At 42.7% G+C, this 23,529-nt stretch overlaps 1 protein-coding gene across 13 annotated transcripts in view; it reads right to left on the minus strand.

Moving 5' to 3' along the window:
* CASK (calcium/calmodulin dependent serine protein kinase) overlaps window positions 1-23,529 on the minus strand; it is a 438,390-nt gene that overhangs the window by 105,497 nt on the left and 309,364 nt on the right. For 9 of the 13 annotated variants that reach the window (XM_048864695.2, XM_048864722.2, XM_048864704.2 and 6 more), the window contains 2 exons: window positions 19,916-19,933; window positions 3,158-3,279 (listed from right to left, as the gene is read on the minus strand). The exons of 1 other annotated variant lie outside the window; for it this stretch is intronic. In XM_048864695.2, the coding sequence (XP_048720652.1) occupies window positions 3,158-3,279; window positions 19,916-19,933 (140 nt within the window). The remainder of the gene's footprint in view (window positions 1-3,157; window positions 3,280-19,915; window positions 19,934-23,529) is intronic. 3 more of the 13 variants (XM_048864731.2, XM_048864713.2, XM_048864659.2) reach the window with 1 other exon arrangement.

Raw genomic sequence — 23,529 nt, forward strand, 5'->3', positions numbered from 1 at the left:
ATACTAAACTGTATTACACGGCTCAGCCACTAGCAGTACTGTGTAAAATACCCTATTTAAACAAACCTCAGCCATTCCTGGCAGAGCATTAAAGGATCTTATGATGGACACATCTGGTATGTAAAAGCAAGCACCGTAGCCAGTCCATATCTGGTACAGAAGAACATGACATGGTGTCAGGAGTAAACTAAGAACAGAAACAGAAAGAAAACAGCAACAAAGGTTGCAGACAAAAGGAAGAAAGATTGCAGGATCTCACCAACATACCTTTATTCGAGGCACTGAGAACTTCAGCTTTGTCAAACCTTCAGAATGGGCAGACTGGAAAAAATATTTTGCAAGATTTCGTATTGCTACGAAGCTCCACAAGGAAACTGATGAAATGCAGATATCTTTTGATGTATTCTTTATACCTCAGAGAAATGTGGTTTATGAAAAAGCACGTTTTCACCAGAAAATTCAAGAACGGGAGGAAATGTTGAATGTTTTATAAGAGCTCTGCATACAATGGCTGAAAACTGTGATTTTGGGAATGCAAAACATGAAAATATCAGAGATAGGGTGGTTATTGGGTTAACAGATAAAAGCCTTTCACAGCAACTACAAATGAAGAGAGATGTTACCCTAGCCACCACAGCTCTACAGGTAGCAAAGCTGTCAGAATTAGTCAAACCACAGAACAAAAGACAGGAGCAACTTGAAAAACCTGAAGCTAGCTTAGAAGCTATAAATAGACACTTGAGTGTTAAAAGTCATTATCATAACACCCCTAAGACAAGGAGTGAGAACTCCCAGGCTAAGAGGGATAAACTCCAGCCTACATGCACAAATTGTAGAAAAAGTCATATCCATAGAGATGATGCACATCCAGCCAGAGGCATATGGTGTAATAAATGCTTGAAATATGGGTGTTTTGCAGCTGTTTGCTACACAAAAGAAAGTCAGGGAGTTGACTAATATTACAAACAATACAGAACCATTGTTTCTCTGACCTATCACTTGCAATGACATAGAGCCTGCCTAGAGAGTGAAACTGAATATTCATGGCAAGACTATTGGCTTCAAAATTGACTCAGGAGCTGAAATTTCACAGTCATGCCAGAAGGGACTTTCAATCACCTTCAACCCCACCCAGAGTTAAAGTCATCTGACACAGGTCTGACGAGCCCTGGAGGTATTCTGAACTGCACAGGCCAGTTCACTACAGAAACAGCTTACAAAGACTAAAACTATGCATTCAGAGTGCAGTGTTCAAAAGGATCAAAGACCAACAATCTTTTCAGCCACAGTGTGGCAGCCATGAGGGGCCTAAAGAGAAAGGAGAAAGAACTTGATGGAGGATTTGATTATACTGAACTTTTGAAAGAAGATCCAGTATAGATCAACTTAAGAGACAATGTTTGATCATGAAGTGTACAAGCAGTTCTATCAGAGACACACTGGAATAGATTAGTTGCAAACATATGTGAATTCAGAGGACATCACTACCTGGTCATTGTGGACTATTTTTCCAAGTATATAGAAACAAAATACTTTAAAGACATAATATGTTGCCCACTTTGGAATTCCAGAACAACTAATGATGGACAAAACCACAATTCACTGCAGCAAAATTTAACTCATTCCGAACATTAAACACAAGCGAATGGAGAGGCTGAGAGAGCTCTACAGACAGCCAAGAAAATCCTACACCAGGAAGATCCATTTCTTGCTCTTCTGACCTACAAATCAACACCAATAGCAGATACTTGATATAGTTCAGCACAGTCCCTGATGAAAAGACAACTCAGAACTACTGTTTCAGCTCTGAAACAGAATCTATCTCCGAAGTGGTCCAATGTGAAGAGACTAGCCAAATCAGGTAAAAAGGCAAAAAGAGCCTATAAACACTTTTACAACAGACAACACTCAATCAGAGAACTGACAGCTCTAGAAACTGGTGACCAAGTTCATGTCAAACTCAATGGAGAAAAAGGAGGGACAACTTCAGCTGTTATAAAGAAAAAGACTTCACTGCCCAGATCATATGTGATCGAGACCAACAGTGGAGAGTTCAACAGAAACTGCTGACATTTACAGTTTGTTCCTCAGAAAAAACCATCAGCAGAAAAAAATCTACAGATGGTGGATGCAGAACAAGATGACGACTCAGATTCCAAACTGACTACAGCCAGTTGTTGCAACTAATGGACAGCCAGGTGACCCAAGTTATTACACGTTAGGGTCGTGTAATTAGAAAACCAGTATGATTCAGAGACATTTAAGAGACTGATTCATACTGAACCTCAAAGACAGCGTGATAGCGTAAAAAAGCGTAAATATTGTAAATGGTTGGAACGTAGAGCTTAAAGGAGGTGGTGTAATGGAATGCTAAACTGTATTACCCCGTTCAGCCCCTAGATGGCACTGTGTATAAAATACCTTAGTTAAACGGACCTCAGCCATTCCAGACAGAGCACTAAAGGATCTTATGATGAACACACCTGGCATGTATAAGCAAGTCCATATCTGGTACAGAAGAACATGAGACCTGACATCCAATGACCTGCAGAAGTTTCATTTAAAGTATTGAGGCTACCACCTGGCTTGTGCAAGTTAATTTCAAATAAGGGTTGCATCATAATCTTCTTATGCATGAAAAGGATTTGCTCCACTTCCTCATCTGTTAGGGAATCACTGTCCTAAGCAAATACTAAGACTTTGGTAAAAAGGTCTCAGAATACATCACTTTAAAAAGGAGTATAAATCTGCATAATTCAAATTTTGAAGACAAAATATAAGTCAGACATCAACAAAAGAGCCATGTTGTTCTGTGAATCAGAATATTTTTAACTCTATATCCATTTATTCCATGTGTAAACTCACAAACCAAGTCATTAATCACTTGTGCAAAAAAATCGCATTTTTAAAAGTCACACTATGCAGTATGATAAACTATAATAGTTGTATTTTAATATCAAGTCTTCCTTGAGTAATTTCTTACATTTACCACTTATTAAATTCACTTTTTCTCGTTTGTAACAAAATCAAAAGTAAGCAGGATACACAAAAAAGAAGCAAATACTACACAGTGAATTTAAAATTCTATCAAAAATGGAGGAATATTTAGCTATTAAAGAAGAAAATATATTCAAATTTCTACTGTAAAAATACTTACATCTAGTAGTGTGTGAAGATGCTGATCCTGAAAAACACTGTGTAGAAAATCTAAATCTTTTTCACTGCAGTCTGTAAGTGCATGGATTTCCTCCAGGCTGTCCAGCACCTGTGAGACTGCTCCTGCAGGCAAACAAGCAGAAAAATAAACCAGTAGAGCAAAGACTCATGGTAAACTGACCTTTGGAACAGGAATCTCACACTTCATTCACTGTGACTATCTAAAACAGGATTTTAAAAAGGCTAGAACCTTTATTGAAGAACACACTGAATGAACTTAATGTTATTTAATAGTACAGTATATATCTTCATTTATTCACAAGCAACAGTTTAAGAGAGCTCTAAGAATGTCTTTGTATTTTTAAAAATGAGATAACAATAGGGATGGATGTTTAGGTGAATTACCAGAATGCTCACACTGCATTTGCTTCATTTTACAACCTACAGTTCTTCTTGAGTTTTTCTATAATTAGCTGAAAATATCTGCAGATTTGACACTTTATCCAGCCGTTTATCTAGAAAAAAAGTGTATGAACATAAACTGTGAACCGGTAAATGAGGAACAGCCGAATAATCATTGGTCAATCCCAATCATTTGAATTGTCATTCTATATTTCCCTCATTTCTCCTCCAAATGTTCATTTATGCTGCTTGCTTTTATAGTCTTATTTGCCAACATACAGTAATGAACATACAGAATGTGTAAAAAAGTCTGAATTTTTAAAATGTATATTCAATTAAAAAAGGGTTGTCTTAAAAATTTCTCTTTTTCAGTTATGTTAAAAATAGTTAGTCCACCTTTTTTCTCCTAAAAATATCCTTGAAAAACTGGGATCATTCATATTAGAACATGCAAAAGACTAGTTTAAGAATTTCTAGGCTCAATGGACAAAAAGTGGGCAAAGTAGTGGTATAAGGAACCTCACATCACAATAAGTGCAATTATTAACAAGATTTTTCCTTACAGTTTCCACGCAAGAGAATAGTGAGAGGATTACATTATTCACTTTTTGAAATAAATGGAAGATATTACTTTGTAGGGTTTCCAGTAATGGCTTATCAACAATCCCTTGGATGTCTGAAAGTTCCAGACCTCCTTACCCTGTCCAACAATACTTGCATCTCCCATCCATCCATCTCTCTGAACAACTGATTTTTGTTTATTGTTTTTCGGGGGAGGGGAAATCCACGACCCCCAAGGACTTCTCCCCCACCATAAATCTGGAAAGTGTGTGATTAAGAGATGTGCAGATGGCTCCTCTGACGCCCCAAATCAATGCATGTGTGTTCTATTCTACTTAGGCTTTTAAACTGTGCCTTCTGCCATGTTATCTAAGTGTCCATCTTGCCATGCTCCTTAATATATGTCCTCCCCCAAAACTTGCCTGCAAAAGAGTTGAGGCAGTAGAGCAGCATGATCGCAGGCATCAGAAAACTATTTCTGCATCTTCTACATCAGAGAAAATGATGGGTTTACCACAAAAAGATGTGTCTACAAACATGTCTAACATGTATAGTTTGGAAATTGGGTCAGAAGTCTTATGAGATTCAAGATCTCTTATTAGAATATCTGGTTTCACAAGAGCCATAAATATTGTGAAAGGAGCCCCTCTCATAGTATTTCCACTTTTCCCCAAAACTAGAAAATGGAGAGAAGAATGAAAATTAGAAGCACACAATGTTAACTCAGCTTTATCAGACCCTAAACAATGGTTGAGATTTGAGAGAGTCATTGAAGAAGTGTAACAGGGTCTACAAACCCCATACTGAGCATAGACAGTCTCCTGTTTACAAGCAAGCAGCTTGATCACACCCCTACGCAGCTGCTAGAGCTGCCAATCACTGAGCTGCAGGCAATAGAAGAAACAAGATTGCTATAAAGGGGAGAGTACAGACAAGGAAAGGGAGACAGAAGGGCCTGGGATAGCAAGGTGGTGACAGCTTTATACCAGGCTGCCTCCAGGAGACCGAAGGGAACTACAAGCCCAAAAAGTGAAGGGCTGACAGGATTAATAAGAGATGAGGGTCCAGGAACTGACCTGACAGAGCAAACTAAGGCGAGCCAGTCAGGAGAAACTGAGGCTCATCGAGAGACCACCCCAAGAGGTGGTGACAAGAAGGTTCGGGTGGATTTTTATTTTATCTGAACTAGTTCACCAATCCCTAGAAAGAGTCAGTCTGTCTCTCTACCATATGGAAAGCACCCTTAAACATTTTAAAACAATTTTTATCAAGATGGTGGTGAAGGACCCAGAACACGTACACCAAAGCCTATCTACACTAGCACTCCACCAGTAGCAGAAACAGCACAGGGGTAGGGCAGACAGGGTTCAGGTATTTTCACCGCCAGTTTATCTAACCATTTATTTCTGGCTTTTTGGAGAAGGTTAAAATTATACTCCTGGAGATAATGAGTGGAAAGGAACTTTCTGTAGTTGATTAACTCAACTCAACCTCCCAGTGAATTAGTTTGTGTTTGAATGTTTGTTTTTTAACACTGCTGGCTTATTAAGCTATCGTAAGATTATAAGGGTCCTCCTAAATCTCTTTTATAGATCTGTTTTTACTATTACTTAAATTTAAAGAAATAAATAAAAGATAAATATCACTAGAACCTGAATCCTATTTACAATACAATTTCCATAATTACTACACCCAGTGGAGTTACACTACTGGAGAAGTACAGACCCCAATTTTCCTAGTGTAGATGTAACCTGTGTGCTACAGCTACCCTCCATCAATAACCTTGAATCAACATTGTCATTAGAGTGCTGTCGGAACAGGAATTTCTGTCTTCCAGAAAATTTCTCATGTCTGAAATTCTTGTCATTCAGAATTGGAACAAAAGTTGGACATATGAAATTTTCCATGTAAGGGTCTTTAACGGGGCATACAAGCCTCTACACAAGGCAGGATGGGGTTAATGGACTACAGAAGGACACTTAGCCCCAGTTAAAACACCTGTAGCAGGAAGTAGGCCTCCAGGGAGGGGCTTAAAAAGAAAAGCCCTGCTCATTTGGAAGGGGCAAGCAGAGAGAGCAGATGGAAAGCACTGTGGAAGAAAAAGCTAGGTAGGCCCAGGGACTGGGGAAGACTTATGCCTAGTAGAGTTACCAAAGGAATTTAGTTTATGTTGCTTTACACTTGTTTTGGACTTTGATTGTCCTGGAAGGAGCAGAACTGTCAGAGACCTAGCCTGAAGGCTGAGTCTTTGTAACCCAGAAGACAGAGCATAGGCAGAGCAGGACCAGCTGGGAAACTGAAGCAAGTGCTTGCTGCACCACACAATGCCAGAAGGGGGCGCTCTGGTAAAGACATGCAGTAACACATGGTGGAGAATGCAAATAGTTGATCAGCCCCTGAAATTGAGGGGAAACTGATGCTTGTGAGTACTGACTGACACCCCTCCCAACCTGGGTAATTAGGAAAGATGTAGGAGGTGGTACCACTGGTAACTGTGCAGCAGCAGTAGACAGCCGTGCTACAGTGGCAGCAGGAACAGCACAAAAAGACACAGACGCTGCTCCTGAAATTGATGGAGAGCCTGCAGAAACAGCAAGAGGCACAATTTGCCACTCAACAATCATAGCAGGAGGCCCATTTCCAGCAACAAGAGTTGCTTCAGAAGCAGCTTGACCAAGTTGCTTCGGGGGCTTGGGCTAGTACTGGAGAGAGTAGCTTGGCCAAACTGGTCCCTTGCCTGGCAACAACAGTGAGGCCAGAGCCTGACCAGGAGGATCTTTCTCTGTACCTTTGAACAAGTGGCCAGTGCAGTGGGCTGGGAAGAGTCTACCTGGAAGGCCCCCAGAGCACCATTTTGGATGTGAGAGATGCAAGGAGCCTACTGCATGGTTACTGACAAACAGGCAGGCTCCTATCCTGTGGTAAAGGCTGTTCTCTTGGATACATGGGGACTGACAGTGGAAGTGTACCAGCTTTTTTCTGGGCTGAACCATTCCTACAGAGAGCATGACCAAGGGTACTGGCTTAGAGGTTATGGGCATAATGATCATGCAGTGAAATCCCAGAGACTTGTTCCACAGGGAAAATTGTGGACCAAGTGGTCCTAGGACAGTTCTTGAAGGTTCTATCCATGGGAGCCCAAAACTGGGTAAGGCAATTCTAGGGTGCCTCAGCAGGTGTGGCCCCCGAGTGGGAAGAAATCTCTTTTGACGCCAAAGGAACCAAGTGGCCTGAATGGTATGGCAGACTAGGAGTGGCCCCTGGGGAGACCAGAAGAGGAGATATCCCAATCTGGGGATTGCAGGGTAGACCTCAATGGGAGAGGGTCCCTGAGTAGCCCAAAATGGGGGGATGCATAGGAGCTACCAAGGCCCCAGTCACTCCTACAATCTAGCAGAAGCACGTCTGGGTGTGGTCAAGGAAGTCCAATGGTATGCTTCAGATGCTCAAGCATAGGAACATCAGACGAGAATATGATCAGCTGGACTGTTCTTACAGCCACGTTTGTGGCCTGGGGTCCTCTCCGAATGGCAATGGGACTCAGCGGTATGTGGTACCAATTTGGCTGCAGACATGCCAGTGAAATATCTCATGAACTCAGGTTGCAGGCACACTCTTGTTTGCGGAAAATGGAGTTTTGGTAAAGAAGATGGACTGGCATCTCCCCATGCATGTTGCTTGTGGCACATGGTGAGAAAATGTCTACCACCACCCATGGCAGAGGTTGAGCTGGGAATACAGGGCTGGAGAGGGTAGTAAAGGATCTTCCATGGCTTGTGAGCTTTGGAAGTGACTGGCAAGGTTTCCCAGCCCTGATGTAGAGAAAAGTAGCACCCAAGCTGGTGGAAAGGAAAGGTGTCATGAATCCAGAGCAACAGCTTAGAAAATCAGTGGCCCATCGGAAGAGGAGTGGAGGAAGTGGGAGGTTCAAGTTCAGACTGCTGATGGGGCAGAGAGAAAACCCTTCATCATCTTAAAAATGTAAAGAAACAGCTGAAAGATTGCCAACAAAAGCTGGAGAACATAAGCACCTCCCAGGAGAAGATCATTAAACAGAGGACAAAACTGAAACAAGAGTTAGCACAATCTAGGGTCTAGGCCAGGGGTGGGCTAACTACAGCCCGCAAGCTCCCACTGGGGAGCAGGGTCAGGGGCTACACCAGCAGCTCGGCCCCGCTCTGGTGCTCCAGCCAGGGCACTGGGTTGGGGGCCGGACCATGCGGCTTGGCCCCGCTCCTGCTCTCCAAACCCCTCGATCCCATCCCGGAGTACCCTCCTGCATCCCAAACCTCTCATCCCCAGCCGAACCTCAGAGCCCGCTCCCCCAGCCGGAACCTGCCCTTCCCACGCACCTGCCCCAGCCCTGATCCTTCTCCCGCTCTCCTAACCCCTTGGTCCCAGCCCACAGCACCCTCCTATACCCCAAACTCCTCATCCTCAGCCCCACCCCAGAGCCTGCACCCCCAGAGCCCACACCCCAACCCCAATTTTGAGAGCATTCATGGCCCGCCATACAATTTCTATTCCCCGTGTGGCCCCCTGGCTAAAAAGTTTGCCCATCCCTGGCCTAGGCGGAGTATGGGAAATAGTACTGCTTGATGCTGGAGCAAGAATTAGCTGGGGTCCAGGCACGGAAGAATGCCAAGGAGTGGAATCTTATGACAGAGACTGAACATCGTACAGTGGGGATCTGGACAGTACCTCATGCAGAAGCAGGAGATATGTGGGTCGCTACAGCCTCTCATAAGCAGGCTAGGGCCTATGTGGGTGGCTGAGGTGAAAGTAGTGTTCACTTGTGGAAGGGGAGTCAGGGGACAGCCCCTCTGCAAGAACAACTCATGGCCATAGAACATGCTCCACAAGCAACCCCGAGAGAAAAAGAACAGCTGACTGTGGAACATTCGGCAACTCAGGGAGTGGTCATCTGCCCATGATGGTTAGTTAACCTGAAGGAGAGTTGGAGACTGAGTGTGGAAATCTCAAAACCCCAGGGAAAGAAACATATAGAGCCTGTTAGGTACACTCTGAAAAGGGTTGGTGTGTAATGGGGCACACAAGCCTCCATGGAAGTCAAGAAGGGGTTAATGCACTACTGAACGCCCTATTAGCCCAAATTAAGATATCTGGAACATGAGGTAGGCCTCCAGGAAGGAGCTTAAAAAGCAAGCCCTGCTCACTTGAAGACGGCGTGACTTGAAGAGTAGACGTGGTGGAATGTTCCGATAATGCAGAACTAGCATTTTTTGACAGAAAACTGTTCAACTGTAAAATTTTCAATTAGCTCCAACTGTCATACTGCCATACAAATTGGAACCTGTAAGATCACTTCCATCCCCTGGACTGCTCCGACCCAGCAACACACTTAAACACAGGCTGAAGTACTTTGCTGGATTAGGGCTTAGACGACTAACAGGTTTGTCTATGTTCGGTTTCTACGAAAATATACAGGTGTGACTATGGAGAAAAGGCTGTAATTCTCATGTGATATTGTTAAAAGAACCTTCTGTACCTCTAAAGAATGGTTACATACCTTACAGTATCTGTGGTTCTTTGAGATATTGTAGTCAGTGTGGATCCCACTTTAGGCAGGCATGTGCCTCATGCTTGCAAGATGAGATTTTTTTTTAAATAGCAGTGTCCACTGGGTTGGCACATGCACTCCATACTTTCATTTGAGGGCATAAAAAGGCAGGGTGGCTGCAACCCTCCCTCAGTTCTCTTGAACTTCAAAGCCTGTGTTGCTGAGGACTCCAAAAAACAGGGATGGAGGTCAGGTTGTGGGATCCATACTGACTACATCTCAAAGAACCACAGCCACTGTAGAGTAAGTAAACATTCTTTCTTCTTTGAGAATATATCTGTATAGATCCCACCATGCGTGACTGGAAAACAATATCTTCTCTAGATGGTGCGATTAAGATGCGCCAGTCTCAGTCAAATGATGACTAGAGTACTTCTCTCCAAAATTTGGCATAAGAACTAGTCACCATATCATCAGTGTAACACTTGTAAAAGTCACCTTTATATATCTCAGATACTGGCACATTTTTGAAGCAGGCTGAAGACACAGCCTGTGTCCCAGTGGAGTGCACCCTGACATTCACTAGCTAACTGATAGTAGATGGAAATACTTTGTGACCCACAGAGAAATTCTCTGTGATGAGATCTGGCTTGACCTTTTGATGAGCCAGATATAGCAAGAAAGCAATGAGGAGACAGTCTAAAGGACTTGGTCCTGCCCAGGTAATAGAGCAAGGCTCTGGGAACATCAGGAAGAAAAGAAGCTACTTTTCTTCGGAAGCCACACTTGATGCCAGGGGAGGACTGGAACGTTAATCATAGAATATTAGGGTTGGAAGAGACCTCAGGAGGTCATCTAGTCCAACCCCCTGCTCAAAGCAGGACCAACCCCAACTAAATCATCCCAGCCAGGCCTTTGTCAAGCCAGGCCTTAAAAACCAAAAAGGAAGGAGATTCCACCACCTCCCTAGGTAACCCATTCCAGTGCTTCACCACCCTCCTGAATCAACTGGTTCAGCTTAAACTCCAGGACACCTAAGGGATGAACTTGGAGTGCTGTCTAATTACCATCTTGTCCCTACTAAAGGATGTGTGAGGAGATTTGACTATGAGGAGCATGGCACTTGCTGACATTCAATGCAGAGGTGACGGCCACTAGAAAGACGTTTGAGGGTAGGGTGATGTAATCAAACAGTCTAACAGCAGCTTGAATGAAAGCTGTAAGAGCTTCAGGAGGAAGATGTTGAGATTCTACATAGGAATCAGGTCTCTAACAGGTGAGCAAGCATTCAGAAGGCCCTTAAGGAATCTCGATACTGACTAACGCCATTCCTGCCACAAGGGTGCCTGAGCCCTATGGGGAGGGCTGGCAGGCCTTTCAGTGATGTCAACCTTGGTCCTCAGAGGAAAGGTTTTTTGCTTGAAGGTGGTGAGAACGTACAGCCTGGCGATGGAGAGAACAGCTAGACCTCCCCATAGGCAGTGCTGAGGAACACAGTGCTCTCGGTAGCAGGGTCTGCTGTCTCAGACTGGCAGCTGTCTCAGTACTGATGACGGTCATATTTTCCTGGCAGCTCATCTTCTGTTATAGGTATCAATGCCGAGGGGTGCATTGCCGGAGTCAATGCACGCTCACCAGCCCTCAATGCCATGTAGGGCTTGGTGGCTTTGTCCCCTGAGGCTTTAGGTGGTCTATCTTTATGGGAGGATACTGAGATGTGCCTGGTGTGTCTGCCTCTTTGTTTGGAGCAGCCCGTTTGGTGTCAGACTTCAGTATCAGAGGTATCTGTGGTACTGGTATGGTCTGATTTGGTGCCAGGGTATCAGTGCTGATGTTTGTGTTTGTGCCAGGTCTTTCCTTGGCATCATATTTTCTGCACTTGTCTTCAGAGATGCTTGTCTGAGAGATGGTGTGTTGGATGAGCCTGGCTTTTCTGCTACCTGGACCATGGAGCTAGTCTCCTCAGGATCTGTTGATACCTTTATAGATTGCTCCAATAAATGAAGATTCCACTGTGTGTCTTGCAATTTGTGGGTTCTCATGGAGAATGAACGGCACACTTAACATCTACTAGGTATGTGGCATTCTCCTAAGCAGAAGAGCTGTTGCTGTATCCATCTTTCAATGGAATTAGCCCATTGCAGGACAGGCAGGGCTTGAAACCCAAAGGTTCTGAATCTACCATTTTGAGAAATCCTGTATGGGGGAGAGCCTGTACTGGGGGTCCGAGTATCAACCTTCAGTCCAGATGCATTCATATTGTTCACGGTAGGTGCATGTCCAAGAATCAGAAGACTTCTGAGGGTTTTTTATGAAGGGTTTAAAGAAATTTAGCCAAAACTAAGACCTAGTGCGTCAGACGTGCCAGCTTGTGTCCCCCTCTGCCCTTTATGCCCTCGTACAGGAGCATGAGGTGGCACAGAGTGCATGAGTGGCCCCAACAAACATGGTTATTAAAAAAAATTTTAATCTTGTGCATGAGATGCACATGCACCTAAAATAGGATCCACATGGATGCATACTCGAAGAAGAAAAAATGATTAATGCTTATTTGAAAACTTCAAACCCTTTCTCCGGTAATACCAACTTTTCTGTTAAATAGTGAGCAGATAAACATTTTACTATGAAAAAATGAATAGTGTTTTCTTCATTAACCCAATGATTTATTTTACCTTTTACATCCAGTTCAGCAACGTATTTAAGTACATGCTTAAGTCAATCCCTTCTTAGTAAAAAAAACAAACACATGCTTAACTTTAAGCATGTGTTTAAGTTTAATTGAATTCCACATTCTTAAGTGATTTGCTGGATTTGGGCCTGAATTGGGTAGGCAGAGGAGGATACGCAATATTTGTACTTCTGCTGCTGGAAAAGGATATAAATATTTTAATAGAGGAGGTGATAAGAAGGAGAATATTCATTTCTATTCATCCAGGTCAGGAACTCTGCTTCCAACAATTTTATTTAAAAAAAAGTAGACCCTTCCAACTGTGCACTTGGGTGGTATCCTTATGATAACTGTGACACTCTGCCCCATATTCATCACAGTGGTATAATGATGATATGATTATGACATAATTATGATGCATCTTGTGCAAATGTGTCATGTGAAGCGTCTATGGAAAAGTTATGATTTGATTAATATGATTATCCTATTTGTATGAATGTATCATTTTTGTATCTAGAGTTATGAATATTGACTAGGTATTTCTATAGCAAATGCTTGGTAACACTCAAAGGTTTGTTTGCACTCAGGCTAGTCAGCACATCATGAATGGCCTAGCCAAGTGGAATGACCATTAACAAAGACAATGGGCCATGGAAAGGCTTTTCCTCACCTGGCAACACTTCAGCCAGCCTATGAATAATGGCTGCTATGACTCAGTGATGCATCCAAGGGCATGTGACCAGACCACATGATACTGAACTCCATTTTGATACATTTTCCACAAACTGGGCTGGGAACCCAGTTTGGAACAAAGGGGTTCCCACCATATGGAAAAACTATAAAAGAGGGAAGTGACATCACAAAGGGGCCCCACTTTCTCCACAACTCGACACCTGAAGATACCTCTGGAGGAACACAGACTTTGAACTGGGGAAGTGCTGGTCCCAGGCGGGAAAGAAGGAAACCCTGCCTGTGTATGAAACATCAACAAACTGCTTGCACTATCTATCTGGGTGAGACACTGATTCAAATCCTGTGTAGTATATTAAGCATAGATTGCATTTTTGTTTACTTGCCAAGTAATCTACTTCATTCTGTTTGCTATCACTTATAATCATTTAAAACCTACCTTTCTGTAGTAAATAAATGTTTTATCTTAACCAGTGTGTTTTTGAGTGAAGTGTTAGGAAATCTTAGCTCTGTTAACACAGGCGGGTACACACTTCCCCTCATCGAGGGGGGAGTGGATTAATTAATGATCTTGCATCATACAAATCCCTGTGCAGTGCAAGACAGTATAATTCTGGCTTTATACTCCAGTAGGGGTGCAAGACCGGGGAGCTGCGAAATTGGCTGGTGTCCCCATTGTTGGTCCATGAGTGGCTTAGGTAAAGCATTCAGGTGACTCAGTTGGGTGTGTGGAGCCACCTGCTGTTGTGTTGGGTGATAACAGAGCCCAGAGAGGCTGGCTGTGTGTCACCAACAGAGCAGAGGGAGAGGCCAATCCACCTGAATAGTTACTGGGAACAACAGTTCCAACAGCTTCCTAGCTTCATCCCAGGGTACAGCCTGTCACACTAACCTATAAGGTCCTGATCCTACCAATGGAACTTGATGGTGCCTGTGTGGAGCACCGACTTCAAAATCTTCAGTGGGGTTCTGCATGGGCGTAGGGGTAAGCCAATATGGTTCCCTTTGTAGGACTGGAGAGACAAAATCTCTTTTGCAGTCAGAATGCTGCACAAATGTTCCACCTTAAAACAGTCTTCTATATTTGTTGGTCACCAAGTTTATTGTTTTACACTGTTCTATTTAAGTACCTTTCCCATTTACTAGTTTACGCACTTAAAAGCATCTAAATTGAATTGCAATTGTTCTTTACTATTTGCAAGAAATCCAAATTTGGTATTAGCAGAGGATATTTGACATTTTCTGTTGTTCAAATAATTCACTTATTTCTGAACATAAGGGGTTTCAAAACCTAATGCTTGCACTAATCCACTGCTAATCATTTCTAGTTGGAATATTTCTTTCTTTGGGGAAAAAAAAGTACTTTTTGCCTCTTTTGTTATAATTCTATCCTGATTCTACCTATGTATAGTAAGTCTACAAAAACTTTACTTCCTGTAAGTTTGATTTTTCAAGAGCTTTCAGCTATTTTTCCCATCACTTTTACAGCTTATTCACATGGTATCTTTTGTCCTTTACCCTACTTGAACAGCAAAAAGGAATTTCAGTTGTAACCTGGTCATTGATTTCTTCATAGTTGTTTCTGTGTATTTCCTATATATTACATAATTATATACAAAAAGCTAATGGAATGAGAAGTATTTTAAGTACAGAAACAAACACACACAGGTATTTTAGGCTCCCACAACCTTAACTTTGTCCCCTTGCACGTTTGCATTACAATGGGTACTTTCATTATTCGGTTATGCAATATATGTGAATATAGTGCTACAAAATAATATATATAAAAGCCTCTAGAATTACAGAAAAGCATGTAGTTTAAATATACACAAATACCCACATCCTAGACCCCAGCATGCAGCCTGAGTGGCTGGGCTGTACATCATAGGCAGAAGAAAAGTCCTCCAAACTTAACAGTGCAGTCAGAGTGGTAATACTGGCCCTAACTCTGCCTCTAAAGAGTCACTTTTCTTAAAGCCAATACTTTGCTGTTGCTCTGGCTAGCCTCAACCCTGAGTATTTCAGATGTAATGATATTGTGATCAAATCCTCAATGTTCTCCAGCTGTAATTTTATTTATCATATTGCACCTGGCTCATTTTCTAGGCTAATAACTATAACAGACTTTGGCTGGGTAAGCTGCCCAATGAACTGTATTAGAGACTTTCTAGCAATATCCCTGCAAAACAGGCTTCTGCTTCAATGGAAAAAGAGCCAGACAAAACATAAGAATAGCTGAGTAATTAAAATTCCCCATGATCAAAGTTCTGATTTCTTACAAGACCATCATATGTCAATATATTTTCTCTAAGAAGAATTGACTAAGAAAAATTAGTCAAAAATTGCTCTACAGGCAGACTTGAGAGAGAGCAGGGAACAATTAGGTTTCAGTCATCCATTAAAAGAAAAAAAAAGCCACTTGGACCACTAACACGCTAAAAGACAGAGGCAGGCCAAAACTGTCTTTCAGCTCTACCCCATGAAGCCTGCAAGTGGGGAAAAGTGCTACTTTCTCTTGATTTAACATTGTTCCCTAGTAAGGGGTCATTGGGAATTGAGGCAGATGTACAGATCTCCTTCTCAGTGCAAGACTGTGGAATTTGCTTGCACAGTAGTTTGTGTGATATTGCAGGGCCTTTAACATCTTGATATTTGACATGCCTGTTTAACAGCAAACAGACATGGACAGATAAGAATAACTCTCATAAGTAATGAAAGATGTCTGTGATTGTCACACGCTACCTGGCCCTTTAAGGGGAGTCAGACTCAGCCTTTGTCTGTGACCTAGCAGTTAGCCCCTGATATGGACTCAATTTAGGGTTGCCAGGTGTCCGGTTTTTGACTGGAACGCCCAGCTGAAAAGGAACCCTGGTGGCTCCAGTCAGCACTGCTAACCAGGCCATTAAAAGTCCAGTTCGTGGCGCAGCAGGGCTAAGGCAGGCTCCTTGCGGCTCCCGGAAGTGGCCTGCATGCCTGGCTCCTAGGCTCAGAGGTGGCCACGGAGGCTCTGCGTGCTGCCCCATCGCAAGCGCCAGCTCTGCAGCTCCCATTGGCCGGGAACCTACAGAGTCCACTGATCCCTCTGCATAGGAGCTGGACATGCTGGCCACTTCCCGGAGCCACCTGAGGTAAGCGCTGCCCAGAACCCGCACCCTGAACCACCTCCCGTGCCCCCTGCCCCAGGTCAGAACCCTCCCCCCTCATCCTAACTCCCTCCCAGAGCCCGCACCCCAACCCCCTGCCCCGAGCACCCTCCTGCACTCTGAACCGCTCCGCCCCAGTCCAGAGCCCCCTCCTGCACCCCAAACCCCTCATCCCCAGCCCCACCCCAGAGCCCACACCTCCAGCCAGAGCCCTCACCCCTTCCTGCACCCCAACTCCCTGCCCCAGCCCGGAGCCCCCTCAACACCCCATTTCTGGTCCCACCTCAGAGCCTGCACCCCCAGCCCAGAGCCTGTAACCCCTCCCACACCCTTCCCCAGCCCAGTGTAAGTGAATGAGGGTAGGGGAGAGTGAGCGATGGAGGGAGGGGGACAGAGTGACTGTGGGGGCAGAACCTCAGAGTAGGGGTGGGGCCTTGGGGCAGGGGTGTTCAGTTTTATGCGATTAGAAAGCAGGCAATCCTACCCCACTTACAATTAGTGATCCTAGATGTGGAAGGGTCAAGGAGAACAACATAAACAGGAAAGAGAACTGCAGTCAGAGGAGGGGACCAAGGGAAGAGGAGTAAGGCGAGTTCCCAGGTGAAGTCAGTCAGAAGAGAACTGGCTCGTGTAGGAGCCCTGAGACAAGGCCTGAAAGAAGCAACACAAATCCCAGAGTCCTCAGGCAGGGGAAGCAGGGGAGAAACTGGCTGGTGAACTGGGGTGGGGAGTAAAGATGAAGGCAGACATAGGAATCTAGCCTAGAGTTCACACCAGAATTGGAGGAGATTGTCATCCAAGTAACTTCTGGACTAATAATCTTTTTGGCCATTTAAAAATACAAGCGCTTCCAGGGGCTTCAGACAGCTGCCGAAAGTTGCTCCCCCTCCCACAGTGAAATCTGAAATAGAACTTCTCTGCTGCTGTGAAGTGATTGCAGGACAGAATTTGCAAAAAAAAAAACATACAGGGCCTCCCTCCCACCACGGGAGGGCAGGGCCCCGACTCCCCCACCCTTCTGAGTCTATTTACTAGACCACAACAGGCCATCAAGGTTTACAAATTGGTTCTGAGCCCGAAAAGTTTGGGACTTTTGGACTGGACTAGATGATCTATCTAATGGTCCTTTCTGGCCTTAAAATCTATGGAAAAAACTCAATTCTACTGATGCAAAAGTAGGAACAGAATCCAGCTTGCTGTCTCTTACCTGTGCTGATTCTGCAGGGCTAACAAATAAAAAGCAGTAACAACATACTCTTCTCTTTAAAGGCAGTGGATAGATTGGCAAGCACTAAGACGATCCATCCCCAGTCCACTTACACTGCTGCACCCCTTGGAACTAAGAGAAATCTAGCTGGGGGACAGCTGAGTCCCCATCTGGATCTTCAGCATCACTATCTCCTCCTCCTCTTCAATGTAAGCCTGGCCCCTGAACTTCATAGGAGTTCAGAAAGACAGTGTGGAGCATCAGCTCACTATGTGGCATTATGAGGGATCTTCACTCTACAGCAGTGGTGTGTGTAAGTGCACAGAGTGACTCTACGGTGAGCAAGTGGCTGGTGTAGGCGCATAGTGGCCATGGGATGAGGTATCATGAATGCGTGTTACACAGCACATAGTTGCGTAGATGCTGTTGAGAAGGTGTCACAGAATGAAATGACTGGGAAACACAAGGTTCAGCATGGGGAGAGACCTAAAGGGGTAGACAGAGCGTGAGTGTATGTGAAGAATATTACATGGGGAGTGTAGACAAAAAGTTGAAAAGGTGGAGAGGTGAGAAATAAAGGGTGTTGAGAAGCAGCATGGGGTTGAAATTAAAAAAGAGAATGAAAAATAATGATGAAAGGTGGAATCATGGGGAGCAGGAGGCAGAGAGGGGAAAGTAAATGAGGAAGAGAAAATGGACATGTTGGGGAAGATGGAGAGAACTCAGGAGAACTAAGGAAGGGAAAGGGAAAGATGAGTATGGACCACTTAAGGAAAGAGACGAGGGAGGAAATGAAGGGAAAGGGAGAAGAAAATAGATAGCGGTAGGAATACAAGAAGAGCTGAGTATAAAAATAGAAAGGAGGCGATAAAGAAATCTGATGATCATAGGAACACAGAAAAGAGAAAGTAGAGGAGAAGGGATAAAAAAATCGATAAAGAAACATAAAGAAAGGAATTAAAGCAACAAAAAGAAAAAAAACATTTATCTTAAAGATAGTCTTAAAAATATATTAATTTAAAAAAATCTTTGGCTGTCCTCCTCTCTGCCAAACCCATGCAGGGCCTCTCCACTAAGTCTTGCTAGTTATTTTGTCCACATAGACTTTTTACTTAAATCTGCCCCTAGATGATGACTCACCCAGGGATAGCATGAGACACAGAGGAAGTCACTATGTTGGGTAAGAAGGTGCAGCATTTTACACAACCACTTTTCAGAGCAGTGCCACACATTAACAAGCAGCACAGCCACAAGCAGTAAAGTTATTTATAAAACGTTAATTTAATTATTCTAACAAAGTCCTACCACATCCCCTGTATGAAGCCACGTCTCTTTCTTCCTATTGCAACCACAAATGAGCTTCCCCCTTCTGGCTGATGGGAGGGCAGCCTTGCTCTCATTTCTGTTAGCCTGCTGGAGGAAAGGCCACCCTCCCTGCTGTTTGGCTGCTGGGGGAGGGATCTCTACCAGCCTTCCCATTCAAAATGTGCGGTGGTGGTGGGATACCAAGAGATTTCTTTTCTTCCTTCCTGCATTGTATGCGGGTGGTTCTTGGAAGCTAACAGGGGTCTGGGAACTCTGAAGTAGTGTGGCAGGTCAGTTCAGGGGGGAAAAAAATCCACAAATGAGAGAGTGGGCTTAGAGAAATTGGAACATAAAACCATGACCTAAATCTGGTTAGGTGGCAAAAATAATTGGTGACCCCAAAATTTTAATACTGTGCTGACACCAACATTTTTAGCTGAAATGTCAGATTTGGAATTTGTTCCCTTTGAATTTGCTGTGGTTTGGGTTGGAACCACTCTCTCAGTGACTCAGAAAACTAGAACTTCACTCCCTCATCCCTGCAAAACTTATTTGTTTTGACCAATATCATCTATTTGCAGGTTCTGGAGGCAATTGGGTTTCAGCCTCTCTCAAAGCATGCCGTTAATTTGTAACACAAAAAATCCTCCCCGTTCTTTGATATGATTCTTTAAATATATAAACATATATGGCATACAGGCAGATTAGTTTTATACATATAAACAAATGTATCTACATATACTACATAACACACCAACATGAAACAAAACAAACAATTCTATCATGCAAAGTCAGTAAAAAATGTCATTTAAAAATATATGTCTAGTACGATAATAAACAGCTGCTACTCAGGGAAAAATCCAGTATTCCCTGATAATTAATTTGGGAATCAAGCTACAAAAGTTAGACATTTTGTCCTTTTCTTAACAACACTTAATGGCATTTTTATTTGGGTTGTAAACTAGAGTTTAGATGATATATTATTATAAATACTAAAACCAAAGAATATTAACAATTTTTAATACTGCCTCTCAATTAACATATCACATTTTACTGGAATAAATTTTAATATTGATTGCTCAGCTTTGAAAAGTTATGGACAGAGTTACTACCATATGCATGGGCTGTTCTAATTTTCTTCTGCAGGCAGTATTAAAACTGAAGCATGACAAGCTAAGGAGAAAAAACCTGAGTTTTAAACATGCACAGCCACACACTTAAACAGAATGATAAGCCTTACAGGAAAATGAAGGGGTACCTACTTTCTGCTGCTAGAAGTCCTAGTAGGAAGGCAGCATTTGGACAAACAACAACAGTATGATGATTTCAGAAAAAGCAAGTTATAAAGCTGCAACTTGGCACACTAATTTAGCCACAAATAGTATGAACAAACTCAAGACTTTTTTTTTTTTTTAAACTTTGTATGTGAGACAAATGGCACTTGAAAAAAAAACATTTGGGATTGGGGTAGGTAGCACATTTGCACACTGTCGGGTATCTGAAACTCCGATATTCGGACACTGGTGCTGCTTTAGTTTGTAAAAGTAGTATTCATAGAATATTGCTGTTTTGAACTATTTTGTAACTCATTCAAAATATTCTTATTGTAAATGAAGCATGTTTTAAGTTTAGTCTTTAGGATGCAAGTTGATTATTGAAAAATTTTGCAGGTGTAATACTGAGTCCAATTTATTTTATAAAAATGTTAGAGATTAAAATTATGAGGACCATTTGGAAAACAAACATTTTGTTTCCACTTTTAATGAGTAGCATTCAGGCACACTGATACTATGAAATTAATGTCAACTCCACGTTAATAAAACACACTCAAATAGTTGAAAGAGGAATAAAAACATAACTGAAATAGGTCTCTTTTAAGTAGTCAAACCCAACACCAGTAAACAGAACATTATGAAAATCCTAACAAACATTGATACTGTACAGGACATCAGAAAAAAGATAAAGTAAAATTCTCAATGAGTGGAGAACACGTTACACTTTCTCCCTCAATTTCTATGATTTCCTTCCCCATTCAAAACTTTTTATGGTACACAGAAGCAAGTAAGGCAAGAAAAGACAGTCAGACTTTGTAATTGTATTAATATTATATTTACTACTATCACTTGAATTTTTCAAACACTGATAACTAAAAATTGCTAAAGAATTTGCAAAATTGGTGATGATAATTTAGCACTGTTAACCCTTTTATATATTGTATTGTACCTGGTAATGATGGAAACCACTAGTATTTGAATTGCAGACTAAGACCTTAGCCTAGAAACACTTATGCAATGAGTAGTTCCATAGAGTTCCATGGGATTACTCAAGTGCCTAACATTACTCACATGCATGTCTGCAGCTCTGGAGCCTAAGTCTAACCATTTATCCTTCTCTCCCACAGTGACAGGCTGGAAGGTTTGGCTTTCTTTCTTTTCTCCTTTCAGTTTTAATGATCAAGAGTTTAATCATCAAGAGTTAATATTGCTAAATTTCTATAATTTACTATGACAAAATAGATCCTAAAAGAACAAATATTTACCCACAATAATCTTGAGGCAAAAGTCATTTTCAAATTGCATTTATAAACAGAAGCCTATATGAAGCCATTGTCATGCCATTTACGCAAAGGATCCAGAAACCCTGATGTGGTCTTAAAATGTCAGCTTTATGCTCTGTGGGAAACTGCTGCTTGCATTAAGTTAAACATTTACCACAGACCTCAGAAAGCACATAGATAGATACTCAGGAAATAATGCAAAAAGCTGTACAATGCAAGCTGAACATGTACACTTGGTCAATCACCCTTTTAGATCCATGCTGCTGTACCTTCTTTGTGGTTTAAAAGCAACAATAGTAAATTGTCTTACAAGAAAATCCAGTACTATTTGAGATGGACAAAATAACTAATAATGAAATACGAAGTCATTAGTGTGCCTCTCTCACCAACAGAAGTTGGTTCAATTAAAGATATTACCTCACCTGCCCTGTCTCTCTAATATCCTGGGGCCAACACAGCTATCACACAACTGCAAACAACGTATGAAGTCACTGTGAAATGACTAATGACCCTCACAATGCATGAGCACTACAACTGAATAGCTCAAATGTGCATTTATAAGTCCTCCACAATAAAAGATAAAGTATGCTTTTCTTTAAAAATCAATTACCTGATTTTCAAAGTTGGTGAGCACCCATTGATTTCAGTGGGTTTTGCAGTTGCTCAACACTTCTGAAAGTCAAGCTACAAAAAGGTGCTTGGAAGTGAAAAAGTTAGAGCTGACATTGTTATCATTATGGGCTTTTCTATTTATTGGCTAAACACATGGGCTTACAGTGGGGCGTAAATCCTGAAATTTTGAATTCAGGTAAAAGACTTAAGTATCCATCATCAGCAAAATCTCTTTCCAGTTCACCTTCCAGAGCTAACACCAGTTCAAGCAATTCCCTGACCTTTCTATGGTCTGCTGCCCAGTAGATGACCAAGGAAGTTGACTTAGCAGAAATGAACTGCTTCTTATTGTAGCAACATCATGTAAAAAGAAAAACAAGGTTTTAATGTTTGTTAGTGCAAGGGTCTTTTATTTTTGCAACACTGACTCTCACATAACATCTTGAAGGTGCTAAGTATTAGAAATATGTGTGTCCCTTAACTTTGAATAAGAAACAGTCATAAAATGTCTAATTTTAGTAGCTTGCTTTATTTCTAGTAGGAGTTACTGAATGTAAACATTCACTGTTAAGGAGGCATTTTAATTTAACATGTATCCAAGAAAAATCTGTAAAGCTACTATTTTATTATTCTCCTTCAAATTCATCAAGACTCACTCCTGCAATTTTACCTACAGAACACTGTCAGTTGATAACAGCTAGGCAAGTGGCAAGCTGCAGATAACCTACAAAGCTGCACACTTTTCGTATTGTTGTCTCATCCTCTCTCTTCTGCACCTCCTCCCTGTATGTTTGGTTCATCCACCTGTTGCATCTGGTCATTAGAGGAGACATGCTGATGAAGGAGGGAACAAGTCATCCCAAACAGGACAGGACATTAGGGAAATGATTATGTATTGACCAGTGGGCTGGCTGGACCAAGACCCACTGCAATGTCCAGTGAGCAGGAAAGAAAGGGAGATTTAAAGTGGGGGGAAATAAACCATATAAAACTAGCAGTGTCTCCCTTTTCATTTCTATTTGATTCACTTATACGTTTTGCCATTGATCACTGGACAGCACCCAGTGTAATCTGGCATCTACTGGAGAATTGCCTATTTGCTGAATACAGTGCCCTAAACTCTGAAACTGTTACTCTATCAGTATGGGGTGGAGGTTCAAAGTGCCCCCATACCTTTGTAGTAGGGCCCACCTTCATGGAGGGGAGAGCAATGTAACAGATTGAAGTGGATGAAGCATGGAGCTGAAATAGGGTAACCAACTTTTCAAAAGGCAAAACTGGGACACGTAGGGGCCCTGCTCCCTGCCTCCACCTCTTCTCCCTGAGGCCGTCTCCTGGCCAGGCCAGATGCCAGACCCAGAGCTCCCCAGGTCACTATGGGGAGCTCCAGACCCTCCACCTGCTCTAGGTGGGGTGCCAGGGTGCCTGAGAGCACCCTTGTCCCCACCCCTGAGGGTGCACTTCCCCGGGCAGATGGAGGGACAGGAGCTCCCCACAGTGGCCCAGTCTCCCCGGGCAGCTCTTACTACTGCCCAGCTCCAGCCGCCCTCCCCCACTGGCCCCTTCCGGCGGAAGAGGCTGGCACTGATCCTAAGCTTCGGGCAGGTGTGGAGTGGTGCCACAGGGAATCCAGGACAAATGCTGTCCTGGAATCATTCAGCCTACTCCATCATTTATTTTTGACGACAAACTTCTCAAATCATGGGA

Source organism: Caretta caretta, chromosome 1 (assembly GCF_965140235.1).
Source record: "Caretta caretta isolate rCarCar2 chromosome 1, rCarCar1.hap1, whole genome shotgun sequence".
Classification (NCBI taxonomy): domain Eukaryota; kingdom Metazoa; phylum Chordata; order Testudines; family Cheloniidae; genus Caretta; species Caretta caretta.